Here is a 26,371-nt window from a genome sequence, read left to right as displayed (position 1 = left end):
ATAACATAGAATGGATATCCTGACATTCCATTTATATGATTTTCTTTTCTCTTTTTCCTGATACACGTGAAAACAAGAACATGTCTTCTGGTGATTTCAATGTTTATGTTTGCCTGCATGGTAGGTTGGCTCATTTTGTGAAACTAGTGAATGAAGTCAAGATCATATTAGTGGTAGGTATGAGACCACTGAGACAAATATATACACAATGTCTCCTTTGTTATGACTTTATCATTAGCACTGATATAAACATCCCTCAAATAATGTTTATTAAATGTATCTGATCTTACTTAATATTAAACAAAATTTATTAGAAATCTAGCCAACTATTTGTGATTAGTGAGGTCATGACTTATAGAAGACAATCTACTGCTACTACTTCACTAAACCAGTATGATTTCCTACTGCCTTCTAAACACTTATACTCACAAGCTCCCTAGGCTCATAAGCTATCACCCACATTATAGAAGCTTCTTTTTGTAGTAGAAGGAGACAATTACAGAAATTCACAACTAGTCACAGCACAGAGAGCAAGCAACCCTGGAATCCCATCCCAACAGAACTGCAAGATAACTCTTGCACCTAAGACTCAAAACACATTCTAGAAGAGGGGATATAGAGATTTTAAGAGTCAGAGGATCAGGAAGTCCTTTGTGAGACTGTACCTTCTATGGAAAAGCTACACTCATGAAATTCTAACAACTTGACTGCCTAACAAGAATCAAACAATTTCAAAAATTAACATCCTGATGTAGATGGGAGAAATCACATGGGACCTCACCCCTATGTGAAAAGCTATAAGCAATTGATATCTACTAAAAGAGGAGAATTGCTTTTCCCCAGGAATGAATTCCTGATTGATTTTCCAATAACAAGTGATTAGTCTGGGAAATACACACATGCAAGCAACAAAGAACAGACTCAGCAGATTGTATTTTTATGCCTATTCCCTTATATGTAACAACAAGGGTTAAAGAAGAGGCCTTGAATTTTTGAGAGGAAATGTGGAAGGTAGATATGGAATAAGTAAGACTTAGGTAATAATGTAATTAAACTTTAAATAAATAAAAAAGAAAAATGAGTATTGCATTTTAGTAGTTTACAGAGGTAAACCTATTAATAAAATTGTACATATATGGTACATACACACATACTGTGGTGAATTAGAACTTAAGAAACTAGTTTTTAAAATATCAAAATTAAATTTTACAGAGTTTGCACTCGAACAACTTAAATGAGTTATTATTCGATTAGTTACCATCTAACTTGAATAATTTTATAAACAGAAAAATCTTAAATCACTAATTATGTAAATCAAGATAAAACTGTCACTACTATTGCAGTTTATATGTGATTGTATCCTTCTAAGTGTCTGTGCATAATTAGTATACACTTTCTAACAAATTTCAGTAACACCGCTGCACCTAAGGACATGCTAAGATTTCTTTCCAGTCACTCAAAAATTTTTAAACTCTATTCTTTATCCTAGCTTTCAATGTAGAATATAGTAATTCTTTTTACATCAGGTTGAGTTAGGATCAGTTAACTTACAGATTTCATGTATCTTTATTTTTGAAAATTACTTTATTCCTTCTGCAGTCACTTCACTCCCAACTCTCATGCAGCAGGATAACTCCTCGCCTTCAAGACCTTCAATTGTGAAAATAGCTTTTCTGTTCAGCAGTCACACCTTTCTACTTTGTAATGTTCCTTAATTTAGGAGGCTAGAATGTGTGAGGCTTCAAGACAATGGCCCATTTGACTGAATTTGTCCATGACTCAGAGCACAGCCCAGTATTTAATGGATAAAAGAAGTGTATCATTTGTTTCATTTTTTTTAGTGTTTTCTTTTACTTTTTGAGCTTCTAACATAAATACATCATTTCCCCCTTCCCTTTCCTTTCTCTAAGCCATCCCATATATTTTCCTGATCTCTTCAAACAATGCCGTCTTCCTTCATTAATTTTTGTTACATAAAATTGTATATGTGTGTACGTATATATTCTTAAATATAGAAATACATTCTCCTCAGTCTGTACAGTGTTCCTTGTATCTTTGCTTTTAGGGCTGAGCATTTTATGTTAGATAACCAATTGGTATTCTCTTTTTTCAGAAAGACTATTTATCTACTCTCAGCATTCATTAATTGCCTGTAGTTTTTATCTAGGGTTGAGACCTCTTGGTCTTTCCCCTATCCACTTTATAATGCTTAGTGCTGTGGTCCTCATTCGGTTTTTCTTTAGGCAGCCAGGTTGCTGAGAGTTCATGAGTGTATTATTTAACATTAGTAGGAGACACCATATTAGAGCAAACTCACTGATCTTTAGGTCTTACAATTTTTATGTTCTGCCTTCCACAATGTTCCCTGAGTCATAAGTGTGGAAGATGTTTTGTAGATATATCCTATGGCACAAGTCTTGAGAACTCTGCAATATTTTTCCCTCTGGTTTTGTATAATGGTTCCCATTGGTTGTAAAGGGAAATTTCTTTGAAGAGGGTGGGACCCACATTTATCTGTGGCTATAACAACAAATATTTATAATGTAGTTAGAGGATTATGCTGTTTGTAGGTTCTCCACCAACCCATGATGTCACTAGCCCTGGGTAGTAGTCTAAGTTTCCAGTACCAATCATAATTTCCTTCTAGCTGAAATGGTCTTAAGTCCAATTAGCGAGTTAGTAACTGCTACAAAGGTATGGATGCTGCTAGAGTAGCCATTGGTTTATCATGTCATCCTGGTCATTGCTGTGGCTCATATGTATCTTAGTTGGAGGGAACTGTTGGTTGTTTTCTTCCTTTGGAGCCTTGTAGTACCATAAAAACGAGTCCTCAAGTAGGAGGGTGTCAGGTCAGTTCCAAAACAAGGACCCTGGATCCTGGGTCTGAAGTGCATGGTTTCTTTAGCAATATGGCCTTACGTTCCATCTTTGGGAGTCAATCAAGAGCAAAGCAATAGCCTGTAATGTTTTGGGAGTCTCCTGGACAACCCTCATCAACAACTCAAGAGAGTGCATTTCATGCCTGCTGTTGGTACTTTGCTAATGATCTTTGGCTCTTGGAAGAAACATTGTCAGCCCAGAAGATAAATTTTTGTTTAAACTATTTACACATACCTATGCAAAGGCTTACATGTATTATAGTTTGCTTTCTGGCTTTTTATTTTAATGTGGATCCTTCATAGCATGAATCTTTATGGAATTTTCAGAAATCCTGTTATTTTACCCACTTCTACTTCAGCATTTATCACATCCCTCTTCCTATTTAGAATCCCATGTTCTTTCCTTTTTCCAAGTCAGATTTTTTAACAGCACTTCAATATCATTGCTGATTTTGAACTATGCTTTCTAAAAATTTACTTACTATTAAGGATTTTACTTAATGCTATATTTACTTCATATTAAAACTTCAGAGCCATGTCAGCAAATGAAAAATCTTTCCTAGGTATGCTTCAACTGCCAGCCTTGTGAGGTGAGCCGGAAGACTGCCTTTTATACAAAATAGGTATCCCAAGACGCCACATCATTTGGTACTCATAGGTCTCAAAGAAACCCAGGACAAATGCCTGAGGAACCAGGACTCTGCAACAAGTATTGGGGATGCAGAGTGAGACTGAAGGTCAGAATCCTGGCTCCGCAGCTAGCTATTTGCCCTGAGTTTGCTGGAGACCTTACAGATACCTTGATTTTAGACTTTCTAGTTTCTGAAACCATAAAAAAAAAACAAGTCCCCGTTGAGTAAGCAGCACCCAGTCTGTCTGTGTTATTATGGAAGTCCTAAGGGACCATGACCATGTCTTCGGAATAAGTCAATGTTCCCAAAATAAGATCCAGAAAAAGTTCTTTGCCTCGCAGCATCTTATTTCACATTTGGAGATTTAGAAGACTGAACTAAAGGAATAAATCAGCAAAGCTGCATGCTTTGGGAACTTGTAGAAAAGACCACTCTTGTTTGGCTGAGTTGGGCTATAGTATTTCTCTGTGACCAAACTAGATGTCTCCTCTGCACAAATGCTAAAGTTTGCATTCTGCACCGATACTATACATCAAAAACATGTCCACTTGCATTCAAGCAGCCGTTCAAGGACTCGAGCAAAGGTGCTGAGTAGCTGATTCTAGAGTTTTCGTCAAAGATCAGGAAATACATTCCATGTTCATTCATCAAAAGTGGACCCGTAAAGTCTTCCCCACTGAATAATGGTGGAATGAGGGCTGAAAATGTACATTAACTATCCATACACCGAAAGTGGCAGGCCCATTTTGAAAGGGGGAAGATAATTATAATCTTTCCAAGTGAGAAAGATCATTTCAGAAAGATGTCTAAAACACTCTGAACTAAAACTAATTTTCAGAAATAGTCCATGCTTTCTAAAATTCCTCCAGTTGAATAGTGCCAATTAAATTGCATTTATCATAGTATTTTGACTAAAGATCTTTAAATTGTTGAATTAAAATTATAATATATCAAGTAAAAATGAAAAAATAACAGAGAAATGTATAGATTGAAACATTTCATCTTAAACTCAAAGGTAAACATTTACTTTGTATGTATATATTATAAATATTATTATTAAGCATAGAATCCATTATAATTCAAGGCATAGAACAATCTTGAGCACATTTTGAACATTGTAAGTCACATTTATTATTTTTGAGAAATACATAAACTTTGGATTTTGATATCATAAAGAACAGAATAAAAAAATTACAGACACCTAAACTCATGCCTTTCTTGAAAAATCACCATTTAATATACACTGTCATATTTGTTTATAATTTGTTGCTATCTAGTCTTTGAAACTGGTCTTTAAAAAAGAAAATATTAGATAAAGTGACTTTATAATATTCCTAAAATTATTTTTGCCTGTAACCTGGAGCTAACATTCTAATGGCCTACAAAATGAATGTGGTCATTAATGCATTTTGACTTAACAACTGGCTCTTACAGCAGCTGCTTTAGAAATTATGCAGCTGTCTTATCAAATCTATCTCCAATTGTCTACCGTCCCCACATGTCTTGCTCTAGTATTTCTTTTCTGTGTTATGTGCTTGATCTTTAAAAATTATTGGCTTGTTAGAGCCTAGACTTGGAATTCTATCTAACCTAAATATTCCTCAAATAATACTTGAAAAGTCATCAGAGGATACTCGAATGGTAGAAACTGAAAGATATGTTAGAGTTTGGATAGTTACTGTCATTTCTTCCAAAAAGACACTTATGGCTACATGTGTATAACAACTTCCACACTTTTAAATATACATGAAGAGCTCTGCTAAAATGTTCCTCTAACTCTGTAAGGCAGATCTCATCTATTGAGCTTTTCCTGCTTTGTTGTTCACCAGAACTTCTTTCTCCATGACCACTCACCCCTCAGTGCAGGCAGCAGGGACCTCTCCTTCTTGTCATCGCATTTATTACACTCGCTGAAGTACAGAAGTAAGAAGACATCAACCAGGACCCACATCAGCGATGTGGCCAGGACCACCTTGCAGTAGACAAATCTCCTCATGCTTGATTTCTAGTTAAATCGGAGACTGAAGACGAATGTTCCTGAGGTAAATCCGAGCCAAAGAGGTGAACTCCAGGACAAAAGCAGGATGCATCCCACTATATTAGAACAAAAAAAAAAGAGAGAGAGAGAGAGAGAGAAAGAATTGTCATTATGATACAGGGAGCTAGAATACAAGATAAAAGACTTAGTTCATGGTCCCAGATATGTCAGCAACCAGGTCTTCAAATGCAAAACTAAAAGCCTCACAGGCTTTACCGTTCCAGGTCACTAAGCTTCTAACATATGGTCCCTGAACTCTCGCTGCTCTGCTGATTGGGACTTTGACAAACTATTTGATGTTTGTCAAGTGGTGTTGACTCTACCTTACACTTTATTAGACTGTCCTCTATATCACGAGGATGTCAAGGAAAACACTTCAAATTTGCCCTGACAGAGTTTTATTAGTGAGTCAATATTGTATTGCAAAAAGAAAGCATCCTGAAACAACAATGTTCCACAGAGGACAATGGCTGACACTTAGATAATGGACAGTTCTGTAGTATCTGTAGTATCACTTGATACTACACGGAGACCTTCTCTGTTCCCTTTTCCTAATCTGTGAAATAAGCCTAAGAATAGCTCTTCTAATCGCTAAGGAGGTTGAGCATGACCTTAAGTGTCTTTTGGCCATTCGAAGTTCATCTGTTGTGAAGTCTCTGTTCAGTTCAGTACCCCATTTTTTAATTGGGTTAATTAGAGTTTTAGTGTCTAGTTTCTTGAGTTCTTTGTATATTTTGGAGATCAGACCTTTGTCTGATGAGGGGTTGGTGAAGATCTTCTCCCAGTCCGAAGGTAGCCTTTTTCTCTTACTGACAGTGTCCTTTGCTTTACAGAAGCTTCTCAGTTTCAGTGGGTCCCATTTATTCATTGTTTCTCTTAATGTCTGTGCTACTGGGGCTCTACTTAGGAAGTGGTCTCCTATGCCTATATCTTGTAGACTACTTCCCACTTTCTCTTCTATCAGGTTCAAAGTGGACAGATTGATGTTGATGTCTTTAATCCATTTGGACTTGAGTTTTGTGCATGGTGATAGATATGGATCTACTTTCATTCTCCTACAAATTCATCCAGTTATGCCAGCACCATTTGGTAAAGATGCTTTCCTTCTTCCATTGTATTCCTTTAGCTCCCTTGTCGAAAATTAGGTGTTCATAGGTTTGTGGGTTAATATCTGGGTCTTCTATTCGATTCCATACATCGACTTCTCTGTTCTAATGCCAATACCAAGCTGTTTTCAATACTGTAGCTCTGTAATAGAATTTGAAGTCAGGGATGGCAATGCCTCCAGAAGTTCCTTTATTGTATATGATTGTTTTGGCTATCCTGGGTTTTTTGTTTTGCCATAAAAACTTGATTATTGTTCTCTCAAGGTCTGTGAAGAAGTTTGATGGGATTTTGATGGGGATTGCATTGAATCTATAGATTGCTTTTGGTAGAATTGCCATTTTTACTATGTTGATTCTCCCAATCCAAGAGCAGGGGAGGTCTTTCCATTTTCTGGTATCCATCTCAATTTCTTTCTTCAAAGACTTAAAGGTCTTGTCAAATCAAAACCACTTTGAGATACCATCTTACACCTGTCAGAATAGCTAAACTCAAAAACACCAATGATAGCCTATGCTGGAGAGGATGTGGAGGGAGGGGAACACTCATCCATTGCTGGTGGGAATGCAAACTTGTGCAGCCACTGTGGAAATCAGTGTGGCGGTTTCTCAGGAAACTGGGAGTCAGCCTCCCTCAGGAACCAGTAATTCCACTCTTGGGAATATACCCAAGAGATGCCCTATCATACTACAAAAGTATTTGTTCAACTATGTTCATAGCAGCACTATTTGTAATAGCCAGAACATGGAAACAACCTAGGTGCCCCTCAATAGAAGAATGGTTAAAAAAGGTGTGGAACATACACATATTAGAGTTTTACTCAGCGGTAAAAAACAATGACATCTTGAATTTTGCATGCAAATGGATGGAAATAGAAAACGCTTTACTGAGTAAGGTAATCCAGACCCAAAAAGAGGAATATGGTATGTACTCACTCATAAGTGGATTCTAGCCATAGTTAAAGGTCTTTGAGCCTATAATTCGTGATCCTAGAGAAGCTAAATAAGAAGGTGAACCTGAAGAAAATCATATAGTTATCCTCCTCGATATTGGAAGTGGACAAGATTGCCAGGCACTTGGGTGCATGGGTGGTGGTGGGGTGGAAGTAAGGAGAGATGGTTAGGGAGAGGGGAGAGGGGGAGGATTGGGGATGGCTTGGGGGAATGGAAGCGGGGGAGGGAGGAAGGATGGCTATGGGAGCAGGGAAGTTTATACTTCAACTAAGGGAGCCATTTTAGGATTTGCAAGGGACTTGATTCTGGAGGGGTTCCTAGGCCCAAGGAGAGGTCCCCAGATTGTTCCCTGGGCATCAGAGGAGAGGGTACCTGAACTGGCCTGGGCCCATAACCATACTGATGAATATTTTGCATGTCAACACAGAACCTTCATATGGCGAAAGATGGAGATAGAGACAGAGACACATATTGGAACACTGGACTTAACTCCCTAGGTCCAAATGAGAAGCAGAGGGAGGAAGATCGTGAACAATTAAAGCAGAACCAGAGGGAACCTTCATCCGATGATGGATGGAGTTAGAGACGGAGACCCCCATTGGAGCACTGGACTGAGCTCCCAAGGTCCAAGAGCAGAAGGAAGGAGAACATGAAAAAGGAAGTCAGGACCGCACTGCGAAGGGTGCGTTCACCCACTGATGCAAGGGGACTGATCGAATGAGAGCGCACCAAGGTCAGCTGGACTGGGACTGAAGGAGCATGTGATCAAAGGGGATTCTCTGAATATGGCTGAAATGGGGGCTGACTGAGAAGCCATTGACAATGGCACTGGGTCTTGATTCGTTTGCATGGACTGGCTTTTAGGGATCCTGGTCTGTTTGAATGCTCACCTTAGTGGACCTGGAGGGAGGGGGGAGGGACTTGGATTTCCCACAGGGCAGGAAACCCTGACTGCTCTTGGGAATGGGGAGGGAGGAGGAGAGGGAGTGAGGGGAGCGGGAGCTGGAGGGTATTCGGAGGAGGGGAGGAAGTGAAAATTTTTTAAATAAATAAATAAGAAAAAAAAAGGAATAGCTCTTCTAAAGATTTGCTAGGATGAAGTTTGACCACGTTTACAAAGGATTTCAAGTAATCTATAACAATTAACAAATGATTTTTAAGAAACAATTGACAATTAATAATTAGCCGGAGGGTAGCGGCAGTGATGCATGTCTTTAATCTTAGCAATATAAAGGCAGAGACAGGCATATCTCTACAGTCAAGGCTAGCCTGGATAAAAAATGTGAATTTCAGGACAGCCAGAAACCCTTAAAAACGAGCAAACAAACAAAAAAAAACAGGATTTAAAAAAAAAGCTCTTAGATGATTAGATGATCAATTTAACAGCAATTTTAAATCAATACCTTTTAGTCCTAAAATTTTGTGTTTACATAGAAAGATGCAGAGGTGATGTATATCATAGTATATAGTGTGTATTTGAACTATTTATCAATGAGAAACAACATACTTATGAAAAATAAATAGCAAAAATATGCATTGTGAAAAAAAAACAAAAAAGCTACAAAATTTTTCAGAAGCATGCAAAGAAATACAAATTAGTGCTTTATACATATTTGTTTATGTATATTGCATTGAGGATAACTATGTAACTAGTTTCTGTGTAACAAACACATCAGATCAAAAATAATCTGATATGGTTTGCTGCATTTAAAATAGCATCAAGTATGAATCTGAATGGCAGTGGTAGTGGTGAGAAACTGAGAGGAATAGAGAGAGGAGAAATTCTAATTAGGATATCTTGTGTTGGGGGAAAATCTATTTTTAATAAAATGAAAAATTACCAATTAAGCAGAGAGTCCTTGATTAGCATGTGCAAAGACCTAGATTCAATTTCCAGTACCACAAATAAATAAATAAATATCAAGTAAAGTACAAATTGCTAGGTGTAAGCAAGATAAATAACATTGTTTTGGCAGAGATACTTTAGGTGAATAATATTAAATAAAAAGAAAAATTGATGTACTTCATAACTATGTTTCAAAATAGTAACACAAAGTGCAATTTTCTAAAGTAAAGAGCTTTTTAAATTTATGTAACTGGCTTAGTAGAATAAGATAACAGAAATGCTGCCAGTGACAATCAATGGAAACTAGTAACATTCAAACTCAAAATACACAAAGTGAAAGTAAAAACTAAGTAGAGCAAAGATTCTAATCTCTTCTTTCTTTCTTTCTTTCTTTCTTTCTTTTCTTTCTATTTTTCTCTCTTTCCTTTCTTTCTCTTTCATTTTCTTTATTTCTTTTTTCTTCAATTCTTTCTTTCTTTCTTCCTTTTTTCTTCCCTTCTTTTTTTTCTTTTCTCTTTTTGTTGCTGGCTCTGTGTGTGAGTGTGTGTGCGGGCACCTGTGTGAGTGTGTGTTTGTGTTGTTTTTTGAGACAGGGCTTCTCTTTCTAACAGCCCTGGTTGTCCTGGAACTCTCTTGTAGACTAAACTGTGCTCAAACTCGCAGAGATCCACCTACCTCTGCCTCTGAATACTGTGATGAAAGGCATGCACTACCACTGTCTGGCTAAGATTCTAAGCTCAAGAAAACATAAAATTTATATTTATTCAGAGATATATGGATAAATATTTCCGAAAGGACAGAGATGGATCATATTTTCAAATCCAAAAAGTGATATTTGGAGTTTGATTTTCTTGAAAAAAATCAAAAGTTGGAATGTTAATTATCTAGCACATTTCCTTTCTATTTTACTTGTGTATAAAAACGAAACCTAAATATTAGAACTCAGCCTCCAGTCCTAGTAACCAGGGCACAACTCTCCTACTTGCATTCCTACCACTGTGTGTTTCTACACCTGTGATAGGAAACAAGTGAGTCTATAATTTATTTTTTCTCTTTCTTTGACTCTCAGATAAAATTCACAACTTCAATTTATTGTGTTTAAAAAACTTACAAAAAAAGTGTATAGTAACAATACATACTGAATCACCTCAGCTTCCCAAGCAGAGAAACCTTACAGGAAATGATCTAAGGACAAGAGGAGCACCGGGAAAATATGACTTTAGGCATTGTGCCTCCCTGTGCACATCATTTTTATTGATATCATCTTTTCTGCCCTATCTGCTTCGCAAAATGTTATGAGGTTCAGGCAAGATGAGGGAGAATTTTTTTAAAGTATGACTATTACTGCAAAAATATCTGAAATAACTTAATATTAAATATTAAAATCCCTAAGATAAGTCATTTCGTAATAAGAGTCTAGCAATGGAGGTTATGAAGAATCTAATTTTAACTTCAGTTATGATGGAAAGTCAAATCACGTCCTATTACTACTTCAGGAATTATTCACATTGTCATACTTCCACAGCCTCTTTGACCTGCACTGTAAGACCCTAGTACTGAGAGGAGTCCAACTCACCCTTTTCAGTGGTAAAATGTAGCTGTTGTATATTCTTGTCTAGTTATAAGGCACTCTAACCGTATATATTTCCAGTTTCTAATTCTGCGTGTAACTTAACTCAATCTCTACCTGGAAAGCAGCCTTTTATTCTGTAGTCCACGTGGAATAATTGCCTTGTGTGTGTCTTCTAACACTCCTTATGAAAACAAAACCTGACCAAGTGGAAAAATGACGATGTGCATAACAACTAACCAACATAAGCACAGCCAGCAGCCTGGGTTTATTTAAGAGAATCAGCATCCGCGTTATGTTTTTATTCCAATACGTTCCTACTTCTCTGCACGTATTGTTTTGTCTCCTAGGGAAAGAAGAAAGGAAAGTTCCGCAGCATCTCAGACTGACTGATCCAGCAGGGAACATTAGCAATCTGTACAAACAGGTTCATCTGGCTGTTTTCCTAAGTAGTTCAAAGATCTTTCAGGATGATTATTTCCCGGTTGATTTTTAATTATTTATTTTTGTTTAAGAAAAATTGAGACAGACTCTCACTATATATCCTCTTTGGGCCTTGATCTTACAATCTTCTTGTCTCAACCTCTTGAGTGCAAAGATTTAAGGTACACAAAAAACTCCATGCATAGCAGCATTTTGCTTTGTCAGGTATTTCTCTAGGGAGGAAGCTTTTAAAACAAAAAAGCAGTAAATTCCCTCTTGTAACTCCCATTCCTTTCTTTCTTGCCACGTAAGTAATATTATACAAGATATTATGGGACTTTTACTTCCAAACATTCAGTATTTTCCTGCCTTTATTATAAAATAATAAATAATAAAATATAAAATTTAGATAAAATATAAGAGAGTCAGCAACAATTGTATTATGATAAGGAGAAAAGGCTTGTGAAGGGTTAGTAGCTTGGTTTTGTTTTTCAACCAGAGGGCTATTATTTCCCTGGGGAATCTAGCTTAGTTGCTATTAGGCATTTTTATTGGTAGGCAGATATTCTCTTTAATAGAAAATTGCATAATGAAAAAATTTTTTTCAGTCTATTTTATGAGGCTGTACTTAAAGTTGCCAGAGTATTCTAGAAGCTAGTGTGAGAGTGCTGATAGAGCTTCCAGAAGTTTCAGGCACTGTTCAAACTTTTAATGTCGTAGATCACTACAAAAGTGCTGTGGATGAACACACCATCGTTCACTTTTTCTTCAGAGACCCATAAATACAGTTACTAGAAATCAGAATTTTTGCTATTTTAGATCCATATATGATTGAAAAAGAGAAAAAAGACTGCCTTTGGGTAGCTAAAAGTAAAAAAAAAAAAAAACTTAATACACATTGGGAGAATCCACTCACAAGCAAAATCAAAAGTCTTTTTGGAAACTATATCATATTAAAAGGTATATATTCAGACTCAAGGAGGATAGCAAAGGTAAAATTAAACACATCTTTTGTGCAAAGATTGTGGTATAGAAAGAACGAGATGTTTCCTAACTTGTATCTGAGCAAAGGAGAAATAGGTCATAACATTTAATTCAATCAATAAGAAACAATCTAGCAAAGGTTCTGTGTGCTTCTGGGTCTGAGTTACCTCACTTAATGTGTTGTTTTCTAGCTCCATCCATTTGCCTTCAAATCTCATGATGTCATTATTTTTTCTACTATGTAGTGCTCCATTGTGTAAATGTACCACATTTTCTTTATCCATTCTTCCATTGAGGGGCATTTAGGTTGTTTCCAGGTTCTGGCTATGACAAACAATGCTGCTATAAACATAGTTGAACACATGTCTTTGCAGCACGATTGAGCATCCATTGCGTATATACCCAAAAGTGGCATTGCTGGGTCTTGAGGAAGGTAGTTTCTAATTTTCGGAGAAATCACCTTACTCATATCCAAAAGGGCTGTACCAGTTTGCACTCCCACCAGCAATGCATGAGTGTTCCCTTTACCCCACTCATAAGTGGCTTTTAGACATAAAGCAAAGAAAAGCCAGCCTACAATTCACAATCCCAGAGACCTAGACAACAATGAGAACCATAAGACAGATGTACATGGATCTAATCTACATGGGAAGTAGAAAAAGACAAGATCTCCTGAGTGGACTGGGAGCACGGGGAGCAAGGGAGATGATAGAAGGCGGGGGAGGGGAAGGGAGGAGAGCAGAGAAAAATGTATAGCTTAATAAATAAAATCAATAAAAATCAATTTAAAATTTTATTAAATGTTTTGTCTGAAGTGTGTGTCTTTACACTTTCACTTGATATTTTCTGTCAATAAAGCATAAACAACAGCAGCTACTACAAAAGACTGAGATAAATATGAAATGATTAAGACATGTAAAACTTGCGAAGTTGCCTGTGACATGGGAGGAACTCAACATGTATTAGCTAGCATTATTATTAATAACAGCAATATGATTTTCAGAACTACCATCACATCAAGGAAAAGGCCTGAGGACACTGATGAACCCTTGCAGACACACTGCATCTCTAGTATGTGACTGTTTAGGGACTTGAAATATAAAACCATTATAAGGCAGAAATATTACATTTAAAATAAATACCACTCTGAAGGGGTATGAATTATACAGATTTTATGACACTAAAAACTCATTAAAATGTGTGCACTTGAGATCTGTGTATTTTACTTTTATAAAAATTAAACTTCATTTGTAAAGATATCATGTCTAAGTATAAAGATTCTCTAATTGCATCAAATTTTGTTTTATCAAAGAATTTATATAAGATACAAAAAGGGTTCCTTCTATTTATAGTCCTTTTGATCTCATCCTGCACTGTGGTTCACCTTGTCACTCGCCTGGACCTCCTTGGTTGTTTCTTAAATATACCAATTGTCAGCATGAGCACATACTCCAATCTCAAGTTAGAGATAAGTTGAAGGATCCCTTGCTCTTATTCCCTATCAATACACACTAAAATAACCCACATCCTCTTCCTATGCCCTCATGCTTTTCTAAGTACCTATCAATGATATATTTAAAAATTGATTTTTCTAATGTTTCCTGATATGTTATAAGACAAACTGCATGAGAACAGGATTTACTATCTCTCTTCCATGTTCTTATTTACTCTAAAATACTAAAAACAATTCAAAATACTTTAAAACTCTAATATTAGCCATTATAGAAAAAAATGATCTCACTCCTTCCACAGCTAAAAAATGACATGTTGAAGTCTTAACTCACAGTGTCTTTATATTATATATGAAGATTATACCTTTAGGAAGGTAATCATGGGCCCAAAATTGAGGACTCTCTACAAGCATAGATGATTGTGGTCGTGGCTGACAATCTGAATTCCATCCATCAATACCACAAGGTGGTAAGAAAGACTCAGATCCCAGAGATGTGCTCTATTTTATGCACGCATGCACGTGTGCATGCATGCACGCTCACACACACACACACACACACACACACACACACACAAACACACACTCACACACCATTTTGAAAATACGCACTCTCTTTTAAAATAAGTAAGAAAATGGATGAGTAAAAAGAAAATCGTGGTTAAACGAAGTGTTATGGGTGAGTGAATTCAATAACACTGATAGTCCTTGTAGAAAGAGAAATGAGCACAAACAAGCATGCCCACAGTAAGGCTCACAAGAAAATACAGTCTGAAGAGAGCCGTGTAACAGACACCTAGAAAACTCCAAAAGGGCTAGTGATAAAGTTCATCTAGCTTGCCACCAAGAGTGATGACCTAATGTTTCTTTTCGTACTCACTTATATGATGAGAACAGAGAACCGACTCCTGACAGTTCTTTCCTGGCCATACATATGCCAAGGCACATGAGCCCACCTGACCCCTCACACACTAAACATATAAAGTTAACTTTAATAATGTCAAAGACATCTCCAAGAACAAACGAATTCTAGGAGAATAAATTTTTATTGCTTAAGTCACTCAGTCAGTTATACATTATAATAGAAGCCCCACCAAAGTAATAGGCCAATTATCCAAATTTCCCCAGTCCTTCTCTAAGAAATATACAGGTAAACATGGTGCTTTCCATTCTGTGATCAATACTGACCAAAACAGCTTGGGGATATAGAAGCTTATCAGATTTAGAGATTATCGTCCTTAATTGAGGGAGGTCAAAGCAAGGAATCAAGGTAAGAATAAGGCAGGAACTAAAGTAGAAAGTATGGAAAAAATACTTACAAGTCTACTTCCTCTGACTTGTTCTGCTTGTTTGACTATATAATACAGGGCTTCCCAGGACTGGTAACAGCCACAGTGGGTTGGGCCGCTGCACATCAATCATTATTCAAGAAAACACCCCCACAAACTTGCCTCCAGGCCAGTCTGATGGAGTCAGTTCCTCAAAGGAGGTTCTGATTCCCAGATGATTTTATCTCCTTTCAAGTTGCCTTTCTCACTTATTCTAAATCTATGAGCCCATACCACAGTGAGCTTTTCTTGTTTCACAGCAATATTTCGGCAATTCACATACAATTCATTCTGCCCTTAGGCAATTTCCCACCTCTTTTCCCGTCCTCCTACTGCCTCCCAACTCATCACTGTGCTTCTAAGTTGGCAGACCAGATTAAATACAACCAGAAGAAATTTTTATACTGCTAGAATGAATGTCTCTACTTGCTTACTTCGATCACCAACCACGAAATTTGCAAGTACAACTGTTTCAATGGATTAAGTGTCCTTTCAGAGTATAATACATCTGTTCTTAAAGATTCAAATATTTTATTGATGTACTTGTCTTGTCTGATTCAGTTTATCTACTATAATGAGCCCTTGTCACTAAATAAAGATCCTAACATTAACAGCTATCTTTAAACAAATTATTTTTATCCCATATTCCCCTTCACTGCAGCTATATTCTTCTGTTTATATTTATTGTGGCACCATGACCTGAAGGAAAGCATATGAGCAGATTTCAGACCCTTACTTCCTTACTTTGTGTGAGCATCTTGTGCTTATCTTTAAAATGTGCACTATTCACTGTGATTTGTCCTAAAATTCTTGTGATATTTTCCAGGACCTGCTTCATCTGAGTAGAGATACAGACAGGAAACTCCCTAGGCTATAGGCAACAGTGTGAGAGTATGATGCCATTAGTTGTACCTTTATTCTGATTTGCAAGTAGTTAGTGTATTTAACCCTTTGATTTCAGATCCAAAATTCACCTGGCATTGAATACAGTAACTTGGGGTGAAAATGTTCCCAATTACTAATCTGTAAACTCAACATGGGACTGCAATCTCCATAGACCTACTTCATTATATGATTTTTTTTATTGTGGTTTTCACCCCCTCCCCATGTGAGCTATTCTCCGCTAAGGGAGATCTGCTGCTTGATAAATATGTCAGTCATCTCATAAATATTCACAAATGTTTCTTAAAAACCACAGTACCAAATTTACCAATTGGCAATTCCCCCTTCAAATGTCTAGTCAGTCTCTCTTAGAAGATATATTTTTCTTCCCTTTACTAAATAATATTGTACTGGTATTTCTTTGTCTCTCAGCTAAATTTTCCCTTTAAGAATATAATGAGGAAGATATTAACCCAGTAGTATGAAAATACATTATGTGACAGTAAGCTTTAAGAAAGATTAATGTATAACCACCATGTGCATATCACTATCATCTCATACTCTTAAATCAAACAGGCCGAGCACCTGCTATGGTAAGAAAATCTTAATTATTTCTAATTATGTTGGCCAATTTTAATAGTCACTCAATCATTCATTGTCTTCCATAAACATAAGCAATGCATGATATGTCTTAGGAAAAAAAACTTGATACAACTCCATCAGTGAGAGCATTTGCAATACAAGCGTGAGGACCTGAGTCTGATACCCAGTCCCTTCAAAAAGCCAGACATACTGCCTGTGGAGTCGGGAATTAGAACTTAAGCTACAGAAGACCGTGGCTACCATACAGGTACTTGGAATTTAACCTAAGTTCTCTGGAAGAACAGCAAGTGTTCCTAGCCACTAAGCCACTCCTTCAGTCCCTTATCCAATCCCTAATTATCTTTGCTGTTCTTTTTGTCAGATCAACCATATAGAAATTCTTCTTGTCTTATGCTTCGCCATTCTCTATTTCAGATACTTTCTCTTATTTATCTCTCACAATACTTTCACTGTCCTACAACTCAGTGTAGCCTAAAAGATCCATTTAAGGAAGATTATACATCTTGATTTATGTGAATAAGTACTTGTGACTGATGTATTTATATCAATAAATTTTGTTGAGAATTCAGATTTTTTTCTTCAAATTGATACTTTCCATTAAATCTTTATTAGCCTGAAAAAAAGCCAGGCATAGCCACCCATGTGACTCCAGTTCTGGAAGAAGAAAGAATCACTCCAACTTCAGAGCACTCATCTTGCCAATGAGTGCAGATTCAGTAAGAGAGATCTTGTCTCAGGGAACAATGTAGAAAGTGATAGAAGAGGAGAACTAGCATTTTCCTACACTCACACGTGTGTGTGTGTGTGTGTGTGAGATAATTCTTTTTGGAAATACTTTACTTTAATATACCACATCAGATCTACCCGTTTGACTCTTTACCATTCCACTATCACCACTGTAGATCAATACAGCATCATCAGATGAATATTTTTAAAGTGTCATTGTGATTGATATGTTTGAATTTTATAACTGGGTCATTTTAGGTTTTTAATGTTGAATATTTATTATATTTAACTGTTATGCATAAAAAATCTGAATCAAAGTAATATATGAATAAAAGCAGACTAAATTCTACTTATTGACCTATAACTCTAAATCTTATGGTCATATATCAAGTTTATTTTGGTATATCAAGAAGTATAGTGAAGTCTAAAGAAATGTGCACTGGAGAGATTCATACCCCCGTGTACTATGGATATGAACATAGAGGACAATGTACTCTGATCAATATCTCCATTAGGAACTGGAATTGCTTGTTACCCACTTTAATGTCAACAAAAGATCAGCAGATGAGTTGAAACCTTGCTCTATTTGTTCTAGATAATAGACTACCTTTTAAGCATATCATACATGTGTGAAACCACTCCTGATATAATGTATTTACAGTGAGTGAGTTAAGAACAATGAAGCTGAAGTTGCAGATTGACTGTATTCTGCGGCTTGAAATTCTTCATCATTATGCTTAAATCAGTCCTGATAATAAACCAATGAATGAATTTGATCCTAACTCTTTTCACTTTAATGACTTATGCAGTGGACGAAACCTTCATGAGAAAATTCAGCAGACACAAAGATATTGGGTGACCAAAGCATAAAAATAACTGAGCAATCCTTTTCCTATCTCCCCAAATGTCTATACCTCCTATATATAGGCACCTAATGGCTATGCCGAGAACTAAAGGCTTCAAATATTATTTACCAGTCTATTATGACAGTTGTCTTGGCAGTGAGCAATCTTGAGGAATTAAGTGAGATGAACCCTCCAGGACAAAGAGAAAATGTTTTCTACTTGCTATGAAATGGTGGCTGCACACAAAATGATATTTTGACATCATAATTGGTTTTTGTGTGGTTACTTTTGGATTATACTACTGTTTTTCTGCAGCACAATCTAGTTGGTATGCAGGTATCTATTGAGTCTGTTTACATAGGTTCCATGAGATTTGAGAGCAAGTGGAATAGACACCAATGTATTGGTATGCACACTACTTGCTCTGCCATGAGTTTAAAAAAAAAGAAAATGTCTTTTGCTCTAATGTAGGAATTGGTTCCGCTAATAACCATGAAATAACAACAAGCTAATATATGTAAGCAAATTGTTGATACATTAAAGTACATTAAAATCAGATTCCACACCCTTGATAACCCAAGATAATCATACATGCACACACACATCCAAAAAAACCAGACAGTATTTAAGTCCAGTATTAGGCATTATCATATGTACAGAAAATTTCTACAAAGATAAACTAGCTAACATTAGTATGAAGGTTTGGAAAGAATGGCTCCTATTGTCTCATGTATATGAATGCTTAGCCATCAGGGAACGGAACTGCTTGGGATGGATTGGGAGGTATCGCATTGTTGGAGTGGGCATGGCCTTCTTGGAGGATGTTTGTCAATGGGGTTGTTTGAAGTTTCAAAAGCCCAAGCCAAGTGGTATCGCCCTCTTTCCATTTCCCGTGGATCTAGATTTAAAATTCTTAGCTACCACTACAGCAACATAGCTGCCTGTGTGCCAACATGCTCCCCACCATTACGATAAGGGACTAAACCTCAGAAACTATAAGAAACCCCAATTAAATGCTCTTTATTATAAGAGTTGCTGTTGTCATGGTGTCTCTTCACAGAAATAGAACACTGACTAAGAGAAGTAGGTACCAGGAAAGTGAGGTATTGCTGTGAGTAACCTGACCATGTGTTTTGGAGAGGACAGTGGAAGGACTTTGGAACTTTGTCTTAGAAAAGGCAGTAAATGTCAGTAGGATATTCTGTAGGAGCCTAGAAGATAAAAGTGTTGAGGGCAATGCAGATCCCAGCATTTTGGAGATGCCACTACCATGGAATTACCACCAAGAACAGTGTAAGCCCAGTTCTTTGAGGAGCTGCCAAAATCTTGACCACTCCCTCAGTCTATTTAAACTGCTTCCCCGGAAAGATCCCCCCTCCATGGATGCATTCATGGCTTCCTGGTTCCCTCTGAGGGCCACCTGAGAGCACAGGAATTCCATTAAACCTGGATATTTTTTAATTTGGCTTGATTGTGATCTTTGCATCGGCAGAGAGTTCGCGGTAGGAAAATTCCTAACAAACAGCAGTCTTGGAGCTGAGTCAGCTGGAGCCTAGAAGACAAGTTGTTTGTGTTGCAGAATTCAAAGCCAGAGAAGTAGCCCAAGTTCCTTACAGGAGCACAGAATTGTTAGTGGATCCCAGACATTGAACATTGAGTTATTAACACTGTTTGGAGTTTGGTTTTGTTTTGATCTGATATTGACTGTGCTCTGGATCCTTTCTCTTGAAGTAAGAAAGTATTTAACTTAATTCTGGTTTTACAAGAGTACACAGTTCAAAGATTTTGAACTTTTAAAAGATATTTTGCTGAGCATGGCTTCCTACCATGGGGAATGGGTTCCAAACTGCTAGCTCATGTACCAGGGATAGAACTCAGTCCTACTGCCAGGGTCCACTCAGATAGTCCAAGCTTCATCACTGTCTCCCATATATGAAGGGTCTTGTTCTGTTCCATTGAGACTCCACAGATGTCAGTCTAGAGTTCAAGAGGGGATGGGGGCGGGTAGTGGGGGAGGAAAGGCCGGGCAGGAGGGGGGTGTAAAAGAACTATGATGGAAATGCAAAATTAAAAAAAATAAAATAATTGTCCTTGCTTTTATAGTAGAGAGAGAGAGAGAGAGAGAGAGAGAGAGAGAGAGAGAGAGAGAGAGAGAGAGGAGATTCGGGATTTTTAAAAAGGTGAATATTTTAAAGGGAAGGAACTTGAACTTTAATGCATTTGAATTCACAAAGAATGTGAGACTTGAGCAAACTCCCCACACCACCAACCACCCCCACCCAGGGCATCTGAAACCACCAGAGCCTTGGTTCCACCTACACTTATAGAGGGAAGCCCCAGGGAACAGGGAGCAGCCTCCCTCAAACCCAAAAATCTCCTATAGTTTCTGTGACCACCAGGGCATTGGGCCTGCCCCCACCTGGAGAGATGAGTATCTGGCTTGTCAAGTGGGGTACCCTACTTTCTAGGCCATAGCCACTGAGGCATATCCCATGCCCAATTCCCACTCACTGGAGTCAGGAGATCATACCCCCAACTAACCCCACAGCATCTACAACCCCCAGGGCATTGGCCCTGCCTACACCTAGGGAAGTTTCAGAGTCTTACCAGCAACCACCAGAGCACAAATCCATCTGCACCTGGAGGAAGAGACACCACAAATTTGGGTCATAGGCCCTAAAAGCACCAATAGAAGGAAGAGGAACCTCCTGAAGCACAGACTCCACATTCACCCACTGAAGGAAGAGATGGGCAGAAGGCAGTGTAAGAACACATTCAACAACATAAAGAGCACTATGGCATCCCAGAAAATAGTGGATCTACACCAGCAAGACCTGAACATACCAACACAGACAAAGCAGAATAAAATAACCTTAAAAATGACTTTATGAAGATGGCCGAGGCCTTCAAAGAGGAAATGAAAAGTCCCTTAAAGAAGTGGAGGGAAAGATAAGCAAAAAGGCAGTCCTATTAGAATTACATTTTACTTCTCAATGGAAACTCTGAAAACCAGAGGGTCCTGGATAGACATGTTGCAGACACTGAGAGACCACGGATGCCAACCCAGACTACTATACCCAGCAAAGTTTTCAGTTACCATAGATGGAGAAAACAAGACAGTCCATTACAGAACCAGATTTAAACAATACCTAGCCACAAACCCAGCCCTACAGAAAGTACTAAAAGGAAAACTCCAAACCAAGGAAGCTAACTACTCCCAGAAAAACAGAGACCATACTAACCATTCTCAAAGAAGATAAACACAAACACACTATCACCTTCAACAACAAAACCAAAAACAACAGGTACTAACACTCACTAATCATTGATATCTCTTAGTATCAATGTTCTTAATTCACCTATAAAAAGACACAAGCAAACAGAATGGATATGGAAATAAGATTCACCCTTCTGTTTCATACAAGAAACATACCTCAACTTCAAATACAGACATTACCTCAGAGTAAAGTGTAGGTAAAAGATTTTTTAATCAAATATACCTAAGAAAAAAGATGTTGTAGCTATTCTAATAGCTAACAAAATAGACTTCAAACTAATTAAATCAAAAGAGATGAAGAAGGACATTTCATATCCATCATAGGAAAAATCCATCAAGATAAAATTTCAATTTCGAACACCTATGTTCCAAATACAAGAGCACCAACATTTGTAAAAGAAATATTAATAAACCTCAAATCACACATTAAATTCCACACACTAATAGTAAGAGAGCTCAACATCCCACACTCACCACTGGACAGGATTGCCAGACAGAAACTTAAAAAAGAAATAAGGAACTTACAGAAGTTATGACTAAAATGGATTTAACAGACATCTATAGAACATTCCACCAAAACACAAAAGAATTAGCCTTCCTTTCAGCACCTAATGGAACCTTCTCAAAAACTGACCACATACTCTCTAACAACGCAAACATCAACAGATAACAAAATGGAATAACCCCCTGTATCTTATTGGATCATCATGGCTTAAAGTTAGAATTCAACAACAACACTAACTGCAGAAAACCTACAAAGTAGCAGAAATTGAATAATGTTCAACTGAATCACATCTGGGTCAAGGAAGAAATAAAGAAAGAAACTAAAGACTTCCTAGAAATCAATGAAAATGAAAACACAACATACCCAAACATACAGAACACTTTGAAAGCAGTGCTAAGAGGAAAGTCCATAAAGTAAGTGCCTCCATAAAGAACTTGGAGAAATCTCACACTAATGACTTAACAGTACACCTGAAAGCTCAAAAACAAAAAGAAGTAAACTCACCCAGAAGGAATAGATGACAGGAAATAATAAAACTGAGCTCTGAAGTCAATAAAATAGAAACATAGAAATCAATACAAAGAGCCAATGAGACAAATAGTTGGTTCTTTGAGAAAACCAAAAAGACAATCTCCTTTCCCCAAACTAGCCAAAAGGCAGAGAGAGAATATGAAAATTAATGAGATCATCAATAAAAAGGGCATAATAGAAACAGAGGAAAACCAGAGAATCATCAGGTCATACTTCAGAAACCTGTACTTAACTGAGCAATGGTGGTATATGCCTTTAATCCCAGCACTGGGAACGCAGAGGCAAGCTGATCTTCGTGAATTTGAGGTCAGCCTAGTCTACAAGAGCTAAACAATAGGTACCAATACTGCACAGATAAACCCTGTCTCAAAAAACAAGACAAAACAAAAACAAAACAAAGAAAACTTGTATTCCTAAAAACTGGAAAATTTTGTGTACTCCACAAAATTGGAAAATTTAAAGAAAATAGGCAATTTTCTGGATAGATACCACATACTAAAATTAAATCAAAACAGATAAACAACTTAAATAGACCAATAGCCCCTAAGGAAATAGAAGCAGTCATCAAAAGTCTCTCAAACAAAAAAGTCAAGAGACAGAGGGTTTCAGTGCAGAATTCTACCAGAATTTCACAGAGCTAATACGAATACTCCTTAAACTTTTCCACATAATAGAAACAGAAGGGGATTGTCAAAATCTTTTCATGAGGCAACAGTTACTCTGGTACCCAAACTACACAAAAATGCAACTAAGCAAAAGAATTACAGACAAATCCCTCTCATGAACACTGATGCAAAACTAATCAAGAAAATACAGGCAAATTGAATCTAAGAACACATCAGAAGTTATATCCACCATGACCAAGTAGGCTTCAACCAGAGATGCAGGGATGGTTCAACATATGATAAACCACAAATGTAATCCACCAAATAAACAAACTGAAATAAAAAAAAATGTGATCATCTCATTAGATGCAGAAAAAGCCAACCCACTGTCATGGTGAAGGTCCTGGAGAGATCGGGGATACAAAGGACATTGGTAAACATAAAAAGGCAATATAAAGCAAGCCATCAGCAAACATCAAGTTAAATGGAGAGAAACTCAAAGTGATTCCACTAAAATCAGGAAAAAGACAAGGCTATCTACTGTGTCTGTATTTATTCAAAATAGTACTTGAAGTTGTAGCTAGTGCAAAAGGACAACAAAAAGAGATCAAGGGAATTCAAATTGCAAAGGAGAAGTCAAACTTTCACAATTTGCAGATGATATGATATATAAGTAACCTGAAAAAATCTACCATATAAGTCTTACAGGTGAAAAACAACTTCAGTAATGTGGCAGGTAAAAGTTTAATTCAAAAAAATTACTAGCTCTTTTATATACAGATGATAAATGGGCTGAGAAATTAATCAGAGAAACATTACCCTTCATAAGAGCCACAAATAACATAAAATATCTTGGGGTTAATGCTAAAAATACAAGTGAACCCTGTATGACAAGAACTTTAAGTCTTTAAAGAAAGAAATTGAAGAACATATCAGAAAATGGAAAGATTTCTCATGATCTTGGGTAAGTAGGATCAACACAGCAATCTTACCCAAAGCAATATGCAGACCAAAGCAATCCCCATCAAAATCCCAATAAAATTCATCATAGACTTTGAATATTCAACTTCATATGGAAAAATTAAAAACCCATGATTGGTGCGGGAGAATTGTCTGCATTCTGTCAATCATGTTTTAAATAAACGCTGATTGACCAGGCAGGAGGTGTAGGTGGGAAAACCAGACAGGAAGTGGAAATGATGCAAGGAGAGCAGGAGAATTCTGGGAAGGAGGAAGCTGATTTCCTCTCTCTCCTGCCCAGATCACTGAAGCAGCAGGATGTGAGTTACCCCATTGAAAAAGGTACTGAGCCACATGGCTAAAATAGATCAGAAAAATGGGTTAATCAAGATGTGAGCATTAGCTAATAAGAAGCCTAACCTATAGGGCCAATCAGCTTTATAACTTACAGAGTCCTTTGTGTGATTTTTCTCTGGGACTAAACAGCTGGGGGGTTGGGGCGGAACAGAAAATCCAAATAACAAACAGGCCCCCTCATGTTACACAAATCAATCAAAGACCCCAATATAAATCCAGACACACTGAACGTCATAGAAGAAAAAATGACAAGTAGCCTTCAATGCACTGGCAAAGAAGATTGCTTTCTGAATATAACCCCAGCAGCACAGAAACTGAGCTTGACAATTAATAAATGGGACCTCCTAAAACTAAGAAGCTTCTGTAAGGCAAACAACAGTCAACAAGACAAAACATAAACCTAGAGAATGGGAAAAGATCTTCATCAACCTCACATCTGACAGAGGGCTGTTCTCCAAAATATACAAAGAACTCAAGCAACTAGATATCAAGATATCAAATAATCCAATTAAAATTAGGGTACAGATCTAAGCAGAGAATTCTCAACAGAGGATTCTCTAATGGTCAAAAGGCACTTAAGGAAACTCTCAACATTCTAAAGCCACCAGGGAAATGCAAATCAAAATGACTGTGAGTTACCATCTTACACCAGCCAGTATGGTTAAGATCAATAACATTAATGACAGCACATGCTGGAAAAGATGCAGAGTAAGGGGAACATTACTACATTGCTCGTGAGAGTGCAAACTTGAACAACCACTTTGGAAATCAATATGGCAGTTCCTCAAAAAATTGGGAATCAATCTACCTTAATACCAGCAATACCACTCTTTGGCATATACTCAAAGAATGAAGATCCATACAACAAGGACAATTGCTCAATACATTAATAGCAGCATTGTTCATAATAGCCAGAATGCAAAAACAACCAAGATGTCCCTCAACTGAAGAATGGAAAAAGAAAATGCTACTTGGGAAGGATTAAGTATCACTCTCTGATAAGGAGGTGTGGCTTTGATGTGCTGAATAAGCCATGAGGAGCAATTCATCAAACAACACTCCACCATGGCCTCTGCATTAGTTTCTGCCTTCAGGTTCCTGACCCATCTGGGTTCTTCTGACTTGCTTTGAGGATGAACTGCGATGTGGAAACATAAATCAAATAAATTCTTTCTACCCCAACTTGCTTGGTCTGGTGTTACATCAGAGAAATGTTAACTCTAAGACAAGTTGGTACCAGAAATGGGAAGTTGTCCTGAAGTCACCACTCCCTTTATTCCATTTTACATCAGGGTTTTCTTTAAACTTTCAATTTCTTTTTGAGGACTAGACTTAGATGTATTACACTTACTGATGCTCCTTTTCTCTTTAAACTGTACTTTTTCTACTTTATTATTGAAGTTGGACTAAATGCATGTTGCATTATGAAATGGCTATAAGCCTATGGGTAGCAGGGGTGCGTTTGAATAAGAATGGTACTTATATTTGAGTGTATATTTGTTATATTTGGAAACTTAGTTATCAGAGAGTGATGCTACTTGGGAAGGATAAGGAGGTGTGGCCTTGATGTGGTGGGTGTGGGTCATTGAGAGAAATGAGTCACTGTGGGGTAGGCTTTGAGATTTTTAAAGCCCACGCTCAGCCCAGTGTCACTCTCTCTGTAGCTTGTAGATCCAGATGTAGAAATCTAGCTACTTTTCCAGCACCATGTCCGCATGTTACCATGCTCCCTGCCATTGAAAAAAAATGAACTAAACTTCAGAAATTGAGTAAGCCCTGATTAGACACTTCTTTTTTCTAAGAGTGGTCATGGCCATGGTGTGTCTTCACAGCAATAGGAAACTAAGACAATTTGTGATTTCTTAGCATTAAA

The 26,371-nt window shown here is 37.3% G+C and overlaps 1 protein-coding gene across 6 annotated transcripts in view; it reads right to left on the bottom strand.

Annotated features, from left to right (window-relative positions):
• Nucleotides 1–26,371, bottom strand: part of Galnt13 (polypeptide N-acetylgalactosaminyltransferase 13) — a 560,713-nt gene that overhangs the window by 467,008 nt on the left and 67,334 nt on the right. For all 6 annotated transcript variants that reach the window (XM_085681127.2, XM_085681123.2, XM_085681120.2 and 3 more), the window contains one exon: nucleotides 5,366–5,605. In XM_085681127.2, coding sequence (XP_085537253.1) covers nucleotides 5,366–5,507 — 142 coding nt within the window. In that variant the 5' untranslated portion in view covers nucleotides 5,508–5,605. The remainder of the gene's footprint in view (nucleotides 1–5,365; nucleotides 5,606–26,371) is intronic.

The sequence above is a fragment of the Myodes glareolus genome, chromosome 21, assembly GCF_982192425.1.
Source record: "Myodes glareolus chromosome 21, mMyoGla1.1, whole genome shotgun sequence".
In the NCBI taxonomy this organism is placed as follows: Eukaryota; Metazoa; Chordata; class Mammalia; order Rodentia; family Cricetidae; genus Myodes; species Myodes glareolus.
This window is presented reverse-complemented; position numbering and strand designations above follow the sequence as displayed.